The sequence below is a fragment of the Notolabrus celidotus genome, chromosome 22 (assembly GCF_009762535.1).
Source record: "Notolabrus celidotus isolate fNotCel1 chromosome 22, fNotCel1.pri, whole genome shotgun sequence".
Lineage (NCBI taxonomy): Eukaryota > Metazoa > Chordata > Actinopteri > Labriformes > Labridae > Notolabrus > Notolabrus celidotus.
The window spans coordinates 14699612-14712324 of NC_048293.1; the positions used below are offsets into that span (position 1 = coordinate 14699612).

General features: G+C 41.3%; 1 protein-coding gene across 1 annotated transcript; it reads left to right on the top strand.

Annotated features, from left to right (window-relative positions):
• The first annotated feature begins 971 nt into the window (after positions 1–971).
• Positions 972–12675, top strand: entpd5a (ectonucleoside triphosphate diphosphohydrolase 5a). Its single transcript, XM_034675906.1, has 14 exons — positions 972–1068; positions 5897–6363; positions 6664–6743; positions 6993–7136; positions 7567–7642; positions 8134–8169; positions 8555–8643; positions 8731–8810; positions 8917–8978; positions 9073–9174; positions 9872–10015; positions 10135–10191; positions 10939–11054; positions 11216–12675. Exons 1-14 carry the CDS (start codon positions 1019–1021, stop codon positions 11297–11299), a joined length of 1587 nt encoding a protein of 528 aa, XP_034531797.1. The 5' UTR covers positions 972–1018; the 3' UTR covers positions 11300–12675.
• The last annotated feature ends 38 nt before the right edge of the window (positions 12676–12713 follow it).

The following is a 12713-nucleotide window of genomic DNA, read 5'->3' on the forward strand; positions in this document are numbered from 1 at the left end:
GGATGGATTAAAAGATTATTAAAAGTATTTTATTATTACACATTGGAAAAACATACATTTTATTAAAAATAATAATAATAATAAAGCTAAGTCGCATGATCACACCAAGACAGGTACAAAATACAGAATGAAAATCATGAATGATTGAAACCTTAAAGCTGCTGTAGGAATGGTGTAAAAAGCATTGCTTTTTTTCTGCTGGGTTTGGAGAAAAGGTCATAATACCTATCTGTACTCATCAGTAAGTGGAGTAATTTGAGACTGTTGCAAAATCTCTGCGTTTTCCAATGCCTTTGTATCAAGCACAGTTATTATACCCCATGTTCCTGTTATGACGGACCAATCACAGCTAATCTCCAATCCTCCGTCCTGATTGGTTAAGGGGCAGCCCTTACTACGTCCTCCGATTGGTTATGAGTCCGGCACTATCATGATGGCACACGCCGATCTGTGTTGCGGGGCTAAGAGGAAATCTGGTTGGGAGGGATAGTGCTGATATTCAAAGTCCCTCTCTCTGAACAGATGTTTACTCTGTGACTACCAACAGCAGCTTTAACTGACACTATTGTCACAATGGAAGAACAGGAGGACCCATGTGCAGAAAATAAAGATTTAATAATAAAATAACAAAAAAGGTACAAACAAACTTACTTTAATGTCCAATAAACTGAATTCAAACGGAAACACTGAGATAAGAAACACACACAGAACACAGGAAAGACGAACATTGATCCAACACAGGACAGGGGACACAGAGGAACTAATTGACTCAGGTGTGGAACCCAGAACACAGGTGAAACTAATGAGAGTAATCAAAAAGGAGGGAAACACACAAGGACAGGAAGTAAAACTACACAGGGGATCAGAACTACAAAATAAAACAGAGAATGCAAGACAAGACTAAGAAACACAACAAAAGATGGATCACTAAACACACAAGGGAGACAAAGGATAACTAATACAGAATAAACACTGGGAGGAACCAGGGCATGAAACACAAGAAACTAAACCTCAACTCATGACAACTGTGTCCGTCAAGGTTTCAATCATATGTTATGATGGTGTCAGGTAATATTCCAGTTCATAATTTTCTAATATCTGGTTTTAAATTTACTGCCAGCAATACATTTAAAAAAAGTTTGGACAGGGACAACAAAACACTGAAAAAATTGTGAAATGCTTAGTTAAAAAAAGACTATCACCCCAGCAAGGTTAATTTGCAACAGGTTTATAAGATTACTGGGTACAAAAAAGGCATTCCAGAGAGGCAAAGTCTCTCAGAGGTAAGGATGGAAAGAGACTTTCCACTCTCTGACAGACTGCATGAGCAAATAGTTCAACAATTTCAGGATAATGTTCCTCAGCATAAAATTGCAAAGAATTTGAGGATTTCCTCATCTACAGTACATAATACCATTAAAAGATTTAGAGAATCTACTGAAAGGAAAATTCAAAACCAAAACTGGATGGCTGTGGTCTTTGGGTCCTCAGGAGCACGGCTTTAAAAACTGACTGTAGTGGAAATAAGACCACTGTTTGTGAACACAGTTAATCACAAGATCTACAAATGCAGGTAAAAACTGCAAAGAGGAAACCATATATAAACATGGTTGTCACATCAAGGTTTGACATTTGTTTTTGGAAATCATGGATGCTGCATCCTCTGTTCTAAAGAGGGGAGGGTTCACCCATGTTGTAATCAACACACAATTCAAAAGCCAGCATCCATGAAGGTACTGGGATGAGTAGCTTACACATCTCTGAAGTTACCATTGATGCTGAACAATATACAGGTTTTTCCCTGTAGAAGAGACTGGGTGCTAAACTGACCTGCCTGCATTCCCGGCTTATCACCTATTGAGAAATTTTGGCGCATCATGACACAAAAATATACAACAAAGGAGACCCTTGCCTGTTTAGCCCATGAAATCCTTTATCATGCAAGAATGGGATCACATGTCACTGTAAATACTGTAGAAGTGGTCTCCTCAGTACCCAAACACTTACAGAGTTTTGTTAAAGGAAGAAATTTTGCAACAAAGTAAACATGGTAAACATGTTCATGTTCTGACTTTTTGAATAGGTGACTTTTATAGAAATGGTAAACATTTGAAATGTTGTAGTTTATTCCTAAAATATAAAACATTGAGATTGTTAGGAATGTTTTCAGATTTCCTAATGCTCTACTAATTGATATATTTTTAGAATACCAACAAACTGCTTACATGATTTAAAACAAACTTACTTCAAGCAACAAAAACTCTGAAACACAGGAATCTCTGAATCACAGGAATCCACATCAAACACACGTCACAAGCACAATGAACCAACACAGAAGGGAGAGGCCAAATAGACACACTGGGTAACGAGTAAAGACACACAGGTGAGGACAACAGGTAGTAAAACTAAACTTAACACACAAGAATATTCTACAAAATAAAACACTGAAAACCAAATCAAGACCACAGGAAATCAAAGACAAGGAATACACATGAGTATACAAAAAAGGCAAACATAACAAAAGGGAAATGAACACATGAAACAAAAGACCCTGGAAACTTAACACACCACAACAGAGACAAGAACAACCAAAAATCTCCAAGAGAAAACAGACATAAATGTGACAATTTCAGTCTTTGAAAAATAAGCATTTACTCATTATGAACTTTTGCTGCTAAAACTTTTTGCTGCATTTTAGTCTTTTATATCACAAAATAGCAAAATAACAATTGTGATTTTCTCTTATAAGTAAAGTTTTTAATGATGAATTACTCAATCTATCTATCAGTGTTAGGGACAGAAAGCATTAGATGTGTGTTCTGTTCAACAGGCTCTGGACTGACACAGATTGGCTGTATTTGTCACTTGTCTTGTAATTATAGTTTTCTCATGCTGGGCTCTATCAAACAGGACCTGTTTGCACATGATCTCCTCCCACAAGATGACATGAGAAACATTTGGCTCCTGTCCACAGTATTGTCCATGTTGTCCTGAAAAGAACTATGTGTAACTCACTGCCATCTCCACAATCGTTGTTTTCTGGAGTTATGGGAAAACCACTAAGGTCAAAGAAAATGCACGTTGGCTTACATCTTCGAAAGGAGCTCGTCAAAAAGGAACAATGTAGAGTTAGCATAGGTCATAATTCAGACTCAAAACCACTGGATTCTCCTCGTTATCTTGTTTGGTTTTCTGCAGGAGCCTGGGAGCGTCCTGCGCAAATTATCCATTAAACAAAAAAGGAGATATCTCAAAAGTGTTGGGTGTAGCTACCGTTAACTGCAACATATAGGGTCGCTCTCTGCTCTGGCATCATGAACAGAGTTTGAAGACTAAATTTAAAGGTAATTACTATGACAGTGAGAGGAGAAAACTGAAATAACCCTGAGCTTTTCAAAGCTGTCATTATCATTGGAATTGTAATGACAAGGTTTGGGTCTCTTCAATAGACTTTCTGGGGTAGGACACCCACAAACATGGCATTCCTGAGGCCAACATTGCAGCATATTAATGATATATTGCACAGTGTAGATTACAAAGCTGGGGTCCCTTTTCATGCTTTACGGTTTCAGTTAACTTGAAACAAAATACCAAAAGTACCTCTCTTTGAAACATTGTGTTTGCAGTGTGCTGTGTCATGCTGTAAAGAGACATTACTCACTGTGTTTTAGAAGTGCATGTTTTACATGACATGATTTTGCAGCATACAGACTTTCCAATACATTTGTAAGTGATTAAATCTTGAGTGAATATAAACTTGTGTTGTAAAATTTTAGTTTGTGTGACATGCACGATTCAGGGCTGACCCTATTCCTCACATCATAATGTAATATAAAAGTATTACTAGGTGTGTCTTCAAAATGAACACATGCAGTGATTCATGCAGTAAAATTAATCTAATAGTGGATTATAGCTTGATTTATTTCTAAATGAGTTTCTACATCAACCACAAGATGTGTCTTAACATTAAACGTCTGAAAACACCCAAGAATGGTTTCAAAAGAAAATGCAAACGCCAGACGAAACATGTCTTCAAAATGGTATTTCTTTTGGGACATTTCATTAAGGGCTTATCACTCACATTATCACACTGTTAACATGAAACCAAGACATCTCCAGGCACAAGTCAGTGAGAGGTCCTGCACATGTACGCTTTGATAGGGGCGAACGACCATTCTGGTTACCCGCAGGATTTGAAAAAAGTAGCCACAGTATTTAGAAAAAAGGAAGGAGGAAAGAAAGTCCAATATTTTTAGTCCAAATTACAGTGTTGGAACAGTGCTTTGCACAGTCGAGTGTCCTGGGAGTGGAATGGCATGATGGGTGAACACTAGTGCCAAGCCCCACCCTCCCCACATTGTCCTCTCTGTGGACTTCCCGCACTCTCTCGTGCCCATCTGAAGGACCTCTGCCCTCCCCTTACCCTCCTGACTGGGCTGGCTGGCGGACGGCTCGGTTTCTGCCTCAGTCTCCTGCTGCTGCGTGAGGTGAAACAGGCTCATACTTAAAGCACATGTTAAGTTGGGGTCTTGGCTGGGTCAGTCCTCCCGGGATGCCTCCATTGCTAGACTACCAGCGCCCACTGTTTCTGTCCTTTTTTCTGTTGATACGAAGTGGGTGGAAAATATCACAGTGAAGTACAAATCTCAGTTCATGTAAGGTCTCTGAGTTTCTGTGCCCCTCTACTGTGGGATATCCTTCATGCATCTGCATCCTGCCCCAGATCTAGTAACATTACATGATGCAGCATTAGCTGATGCAGGACAGCATGGTTTATGATGCTGTGCCAACCACCCACCTAAAGCAGAGAAACAGCCACTCATGCTTTTCATGCATTCTGTCGTGAAACGTGCCATGCTGCCCAAATATTTTTCCCTTGGAAAGGCTGCGGTTAACACAGTGATGAGTGGGAGTGAGATGATTGCAAACATTCTTTTAACTTTTATGCCAGCTGGGTGCAGGTCACATTTGCATTTTAGAAGGTTGGTGAGAGGCTGCAGTGGATTTTATGTAGGGATTATTGTCTGATCATTAAGAAGAGGTTAAAGGGGATCTTTGTTTATATAATTAATTCCAGGGACTCAACATGATTCAGTGGAGGTAGTGATAAAACAACCACCTACAACCCCAAATGAGTCACATTTTCTGTCTGAAAGAGGAGTGTGAGCCTCAGTTCATTTATTGTCTACCTCATAAACCTGAGATATTTTAAATTAAGCAAGACACACTAGTACCCACATTGTAAAGGTTAATTCCGGTACAAACAGTGGAAAATTGTAATATCTTAGTTCATCTGTAAAACTCTGGATGACATCCAGATGGGAACTTGCATCACCCTTCATTTGCGCTGTTGTGAAAGTCCAAAGAGTTGCAAGATTTTGCGTAAGTCTTAAATACACCCATAAAAGGTATTTTAAGAACATTTCTTGAGTGTTTTAAACTTAAGCCATTCATTTAACCTCTTTAAAAAAAACTTTCTCCTTTCTTAAGGGGATTTTTTTTTGGCTCCAGAACAACTAGTAAAGATGAGGAGGGGAAAAACATAACCAAAAATAATACTGTCCCCTGAAGAAAAAAAAGAAGGGAAAAAAGGAAATGCAATTGCAGGTAGTCAGCCTCCAGCTCCCAGGAGGAGGGGGGACTCCTGATGGAGCTGGGATGGACTGTCACAGGATTGGTGGATGGCTGCTCCCGGCGTGGCCCCATGCCAAGCCCTTATGTCTTTATATACGTAAACAGATGACCGGACAGTCCTGAGTGTGCATCGCATCCACTCTGCCTCTCTCCATCTCCTCTGCACCCTTCCTGTCAATCTTTCACTCCAGCATCCACCGAGGCTTCTTCTTCTTCTCCACCTCAACTCTACTTTTTTTCTTCCCCTTTTTTTAAACTCCAGTTGTCTCTTCTTCACGAGTACAATGGCAGCTCCGAGCCTGCTCCTCACTGTAACCGTGTGGCTCCTCTCTGAGAGCCTCTTAACGGAGGCAACTTACTACCGGCACCACCGATACGTCCCCCACTTCTACCGGTACCGGGAGCACTCTGCCAACGCGGAAAACCTCCTCCCTGAGATCTCCAACCCGGCGCCTGCAGTCACGCAACCCCGCGTCCCGACCTACCCAGAGATCCCCGAGGTGTTCCATCCGGTGCCTGAGGTCATCCATCCCATCCCGGAGGCTTTCAACCCGGTGCCTGAAGTGGTGTACCCAGCACCTGAGCCCTTCCACCGGCCCCTGGTTCACGAGCCGGAGCCTGAAGCCTCATCCCCCGTCAACGTGAGCCGGGTTTTCTTCGGGATCATGTTTGACGCAGGGAGCACAGGCAGCAGGATCCACATCTACAAGTTCATCCAGAAAGATCCGGGTAAGTGCACCGGTTCCCCTCCTTTCTCTTAACCACTAGGATAGTCTATTGCACATGCAGCCGGCTCCCACTCTGTCTGCGTACTGTTGGGTCATTCACTGTGTGGTGTAAGGACAAACATGCACAGGCAGAGCGCACGGGTAATACAGCTTCTAAAAGTAGCTGAGGTGGACTTTAATTTGCCTGTCTGACTCATCTATGTAGGAAGTAGACCTCTTAAACTGGGTCAGGATGCAGTCTAAATATCACCAGTTGTAAAAGAGAAGATATGCAATTACATGTACTTCTGACTCCTTTTAGTCGAGCTGCCAGTTCTGGATAATGAAATGTACCACGCAGTGAAGCCTGGACTCTCCGCTTATAAGGACAACCCTGAGGAGGTATGTGTGAGCTTGTTGTTTGTATCATAACTTGTGAATTATCAAGTGTGTAGAAGAGTTGTTGACTTTCTGCAAAACTTAAAACCACACAGGTTTTCTTTTGGTTGGGTTGATGTGATGTCAAATCTGTGTAATCACAAAAATGTCCCGTGCCGATGCTGCCCACAACTGTTTTATAGAGACTTTGATCACTGTTGCAATTTTGAAGTGTGATTGAGAAATCTCAATCTGATGTCACCTTTTCTGCAGGGCGGCAACACCATCCGACAGCTGCTTAAGATCGCAAAGAAGACAGTGCCAGAGGATTACTGGAAGAGGACCCCAGTGGTCCTGAAGGCCACAGCAGGTCTGCGTATGCTGCCCGAAGACAGAGCCATTGCTATTCTGAAGGAGGTGAGGCACGTTTCTCTCTCTCCCTTTCTCGCTCTCTGCCCTCAGACAGTTTGGCACAAACACTGCCTGTCCCGCCACGGAACGGGATGAGAAACCACTAAGTGCTTACAAGTGTCACAGAAAAAAAGGAAAAGGCAGCAGCTCTGCCCATTTGGTGGCTATCATGTTGCAAAAAAACAGCTGTTGTGGGGTTGTGTGGAGTAACCATATTTGTCATTTAAAGTATTAAATCCAGGCTTCTGTTCCAGCCATGCTTGTGGTTGAGTTATCTGTCAATCTAAAGCTGAGAAGGCACAGTTTGTCTTCTGCAACTGAAACACACCATGTCCTCAGTACATGAGTTTATTTTTGCTGTGTAGTTTTGTGTTAATGTATAGCTTTAACACATGCCTAGTAGATGTTGATATAAAATGATGAATCTGTTCCACAGGTGAGAGACGTGTTTGATGAGTCCCCTTTCTTTGTGCCAAACAACAGTGTTTCCATCATGAATGGAACAAATGAAGGTAAGTTATCTTTGAACATTTATTCTCAAAAGGTTGATGTTTTTTTTTTGTTGACCCAGTTATTGTACAACCAGGTGACTCACTTACTGAGGATGCTTTACACAAAAGTGCTCTCGTAATTGTTTTTACAAGAGGTCTGTCCTAGAGACAAATAAATAAACCAGTGTGAGTTTCTGTTCCACGCCCAATAATTTAGTGCGATCCTCCACATCACTCATTAAGACTCCCTCACTATGCTATGTTTCATCATACAGTATGTACCAGTCATTATCCACACTTTATGAGCGCAATAACTTGACATCTGAGGCAAATGTAATTACCTGGGCTGGTCTTAGACCAACTTTGCTAATTTAATATAACCCTCAAAGGAAACTAAAAGTCATCTTCAACTCTAAATTTAGTCTTTGAGGTTGAAGAGCTTTAACTGTATGGAACAGGGCCAGCTGTAACAGAGACTAATGCAGACATTTTCCTTTCCTGTGCTGTTTTAGGAGTCCTCGCTTGGGTCACAGTGAACTTCCTTACAGGTAAGACATGACTTGTGTTTTGCTATGTTGGTGTTAGTGGTCAGGAGGCTCCATATCTGAGGCTCCAGTGTACACAGAAAGACGGCTGTAAGAGACTCTTGTCTCCTGTCTGAGGTTATGAGATTGAATCACTGGCCCCAAAACAGGTTGCATAAACAAGCAATATTTCCTCAAGTTTTTCACACAATTATGACAACATCAGATTTATTTAAAACATCAGCCTGAGGCAGCAAACCAAAAGGGTATTTTCCCTCTTGGTGGGAAAACATGCATACATATTTCTGACACTAGTGCTTGTAAAAGTTATAAACTGATCTCTTAATAAACCTGCAGAAGTTTCCTTCACTCCGGTTGACCTGTTTGCCTTTGGCCTTATTTTCCACAGGTCACTTGTACTCCAACACAAGGAGGACAGTGGGCATCCTGGATTTGGGTGGAGGGTCTACACAGATCACTTTTCTTCCCAAGTCAAAGGTGAATCAAATATTCTGAGATGATTAAATTTAAAACAGTTTTCACCAAAAACAAACAACCACTAAACAACTGCTTTTCCTCCAACAGAAAACAGTGGATTCTGCTCCCCCGACTTACATTGCCAATTTCAACCTCTTTCAAAATACATATCAGCTCTACACACACAGGTAAAGAACACACAAAGATGCTCTTTTTTCACACATTATATTCTGTTCATCAAGATCTACAAATCGATCTGATTATGAACACTGATTTTGTTTCACGATCACACAGCTACCTTGGAAATGGCCTGTATGCAGCTCGACTTGCAACACTTGGAGCACTGGGATCTGATGGTAAGCTTCTTGTGCTTTTAGTCACCTTTCTCTTTCAGTCATTCCACCAGTGAGCAATTGCAAAACAGTTTTCTTGTTTTGTTTTTTTCCCAAGGTCTTGAATGGAAGATTTTCACAAGTTCCTGCCTCCCGAAGAAGTTCAGACAAGATGTGACTTTTGGAGGAGACACCTACAAAGTTAGCGGGATTCCAGACGGTAAGATAAAAGCAGGCTGAGGTTTTGATTGCCTTCCCAGTGCCTTGGATCCGGCGATCCATGCATTCCTTTCCCTCTCTCTGGAACCCAATAGAGTACAGTATGATACAGTCTTGCATGAGAACATTTATGCGCTGAAGTTTCTGTAACCTTGGCGCCAAACGCATGTTTTGTCATCCTCTCTCTCTCTGTCCTCCCTCTTGAACAATTATACTGCAGTCAACCTTGTATTTAAACGAAAAGAAAACTGTCAGTTAACTTCACAAATAAGGCAGTCACTCCCATACCACAGTCAAGTAGCCAAAAGATGCTGGGCTTGTCCCTGAGTTGTTTTTTTTTGTGTAACGAGTGGCTTGATCTGGACCGCTCACAATTATGTGGTAAAAATAGACAGCCCAACAGGGCCGTGCTAACTGCTGCTCTTGTCAGCACATGGTTTCGCCGGCACAACTGAGCCGACCATACTCATGGGGCTGTGTAAAACTCGTCCTTCTGGGGCTTCCCTTGTATATTATATGGTGAGCCCCCAGCTTCAACCCATGGCTGACCTCAAACCGAGGCTCCAGACTCGTCTCATTGCATTCCAACCATCGCTGGCTCTAAGCACCTTTAACTCATTGTTCACTCCATCATTTCCAATAAAAGTTGCATAAATCTTTGACTAAACCACACTTACATTTTCTCTCCCTCACCTCAGGCTATGCAGGCTATAAGCTGTGCTACTATGAAGTCATGAGGGTGATCAAAGGAATAGTGCACCAGCCGTATGAAGTGAAAGGCAGCAGCGTCTTCTACGCCTTCTCCTACTACTTCGACCGAGCTGTGGATTCTGGCCTCATAGGTGAGTGGGCACAGACCAAACAGTCACAGTCCTTCAGTACCATTATCTCTCAGGGTAATGATCATCTTTTGCACAAAATGAGCTATTCTAATTGAATGTTGCATGTTTTCTCTGCACAGATGAGAGCCGAGGTGGTGCAATTGAAGTCAGGGATTTTAAGAAGAAAGCCAAGGAAGGTAAGAGTTACATGCTCTTCTCTTAACCTACAATTTTCCAAGTTACATTTATGTTTCAGTCTTCCAACCACTGAAACATTATGAAACAGATTTCACGCTGTAAAAACATCACATCGCTGAGCTCTTTCTGGGCACAAACATTTGGCTAAAGTACCCCAAAATTGGTACATTTTATCTTGAGGTTATAGGATAAATGTGGTTTGTAAAATAATATCATAATAAAACATATTAACCGATGCACACCATGCTAATCAACTTATGACACTCCTAATATTCCTGTAGAAGCAGATTTTTAGCAAGTAGGACCGAGGTTGGTGCATTACATAAGACTGTTTGTGTTGTGAGAACACTGTCACATGGTCTCGAGGAACAGCTCTGGCTCAGGCAGGGCTGGCATCTGAGCTGAAGACGTCTGTCTGGCCTCAGCAGGAGGGCACCTGACAGCCACACACCACCTGACACATACTGAAACGCACAAACTGTGAGCTAGGCCACCCACCCACACCCTGCAGCCTTGTGCTGACCCTCGCCGTTCTCCTCGCACCTCCCTGTTTATTCAGCCAAACAAAACAGAAAGGCCATCTTTTAATCATGTAACACTGGGGTTTGAATGGGTGTTTTTTTGTAAAAGCATGGAACAAGACCTCATTGTGATGCAGTAAAGACACTCTGTAAAATAGTTTTTTTTTTTTGCAGTCATGTGAAACCTGTGTTAATGTTTGAAACTTGTGTTTTTTGTGTTCTCAGTGTGCAACAAAATGACCAAATACCGTGCAGTCAGCCCCTTCCTCTGCATGGATATGACATATATCACTTGTCTGCTAAAAGAGGGCTTTGGCTTTAAAGACAGCACTGTGCTGCAGGTGAGCAAATCAAATCGGTTCAAAATATGCAAAGCAACACTAATGCTCTTTTTGTAAAGCGCTTCAAAAGGCTTAAACACTGTACTTTTCAAACCAGATTGACTGAGGGTGTGGGAAAAAGACTTTCTTAATGGTGATCTTTCTGTCACTCTGTTCAACAGCTGGCCAAAAAAGTAAACAATGTGGAGACGAGCTGGGCCCTGGGAGCAACCTTTGACTACTTCAGAAACCTCAACATCCACTAAGGACAGCTCGCTGTCGCTGCAGCCGGCACTGAGAGGGACAGTCTGTCACTGTGGGGGCTACCCGTCCTCCACCCACCCTCAATCAGCCTGTCACCCTCACAGACACACCTGGTCCCCCCTTCCTCTTTCCTCAACCTCAGCACCCTAGAACTGTTGAAAAAAAGAAATCACTATATTTTTATAAGGCCAGCTATTTCTACTGTATGTTGAGCCCATAACTGGTGGGCTGACTTTATTTTTTTCTGTAAAAAAGGGTTTACATTTTTTATTCCTTATGGGTGTCTGATCAGTCGTGAGATCTTTCTCACTTAAAGCGTGTAGAGGGTAGTTTAGAAGCGATACAACCAGTCATGGTATTTTGGTGCTTACTGTGGTCCTGGTGTGCACTGTGCAGAGCAGTGGAATGATTTAGAGACTGGTTGCTGGAAGTGCAACTATAGTTTACTCTGTAAATGCTTACAAATCAATTTCTTTTTATACTCACTGTAAAGGATTTTACAGAACCCTAACTCATATTCCCTAAACCTTAGACACTTTTTGGAAATCGAGCAGATTACAACCGTACAACTTCTTTGACCTTCGCACATTACACTTTAATCGCAGATATTGTAGCTACAACATGATCAGTTGTTTTGATGTCGACCAAAAAGTTGTACATATTTATAAAGAGAAAAGTGGAAAGTGAGAACTGTGGAGAGCAGCCTCTCACAGACTGTGTTTTACATGTATGGGAGTAATGCCTGTATTTTACACTTCGGCCATTATTTCTTGTTGTGTCTACAGAAGAAAGGACCTTATCAGGCATGGCTTAATTGCAGGGGACTCAGTCCTGAGCTGTATTTTAGACTAGCAGAAGGGAAACCTCTCATCAAGGGTAGATAAAGCATCCAACAACATAATTCACAGCCATTAAACGCAGCAAAAATGAAAACAGAAATTATGTAAAAAGCTTGAAACCCACAACACTTTTATTCATTGCTAGTTGCTCAAAAACATTAGTTATATTAAATTCTGTGTGATTTGTCTTATGAAATGTACAAATATTTATATAACTGAAAGTTTTTCTAATGTAGAATATTTGAATTATCCTCACTAAAATAACTCTTCATATTTTCCTCTGTAAGCCTTGCCTTTGCTGTTTTTCATTTATTACATGTTCAATAACTACTGCTGTGTATATACATAATGTCAACTTTTATTAGCAAAGTATTTTGGACAAAAACTGCTTTTTGCTTTGCGAAAGCTTTGTGCTGCACATTTGCTCAGAAATGCCTCTATGTGCATCAGGATGACTAACCTGGTGACTGACAATATGTAAATTGTTTTTACTAATTCCAGTGAAATGTGTGTCTACATGTATGTTTTAATAAAATATGAAAAATATACTCTGTATTTATCTATTTTTTTTATCCAG

Excerpts from the sequence above, each read along its gene's own strand:
- entpd5a (XM_034675906.1), top strand. The coding sequence starts at position 1,019 with ATGACAACTGTGTCCGTCAAGGTTTCAATCATATGTTATGATGGTGTC. Across the intron at positions 6,744-6,992 it reads ATAAGGACAACCCTGAGGAG|GGCGGCAACACCATCCGACA; the intron begins GTATGTGTGAGC and ends CCTTTTCTGCAG. Across the intron at positions 10,192-10,938 it reads TAAGAAGAAAGCCAAGGAAG|TGTGCAACAAAATGACCAAA; the intron begins GTAAGAGTTACA and ends TTGTGTTCTCAG.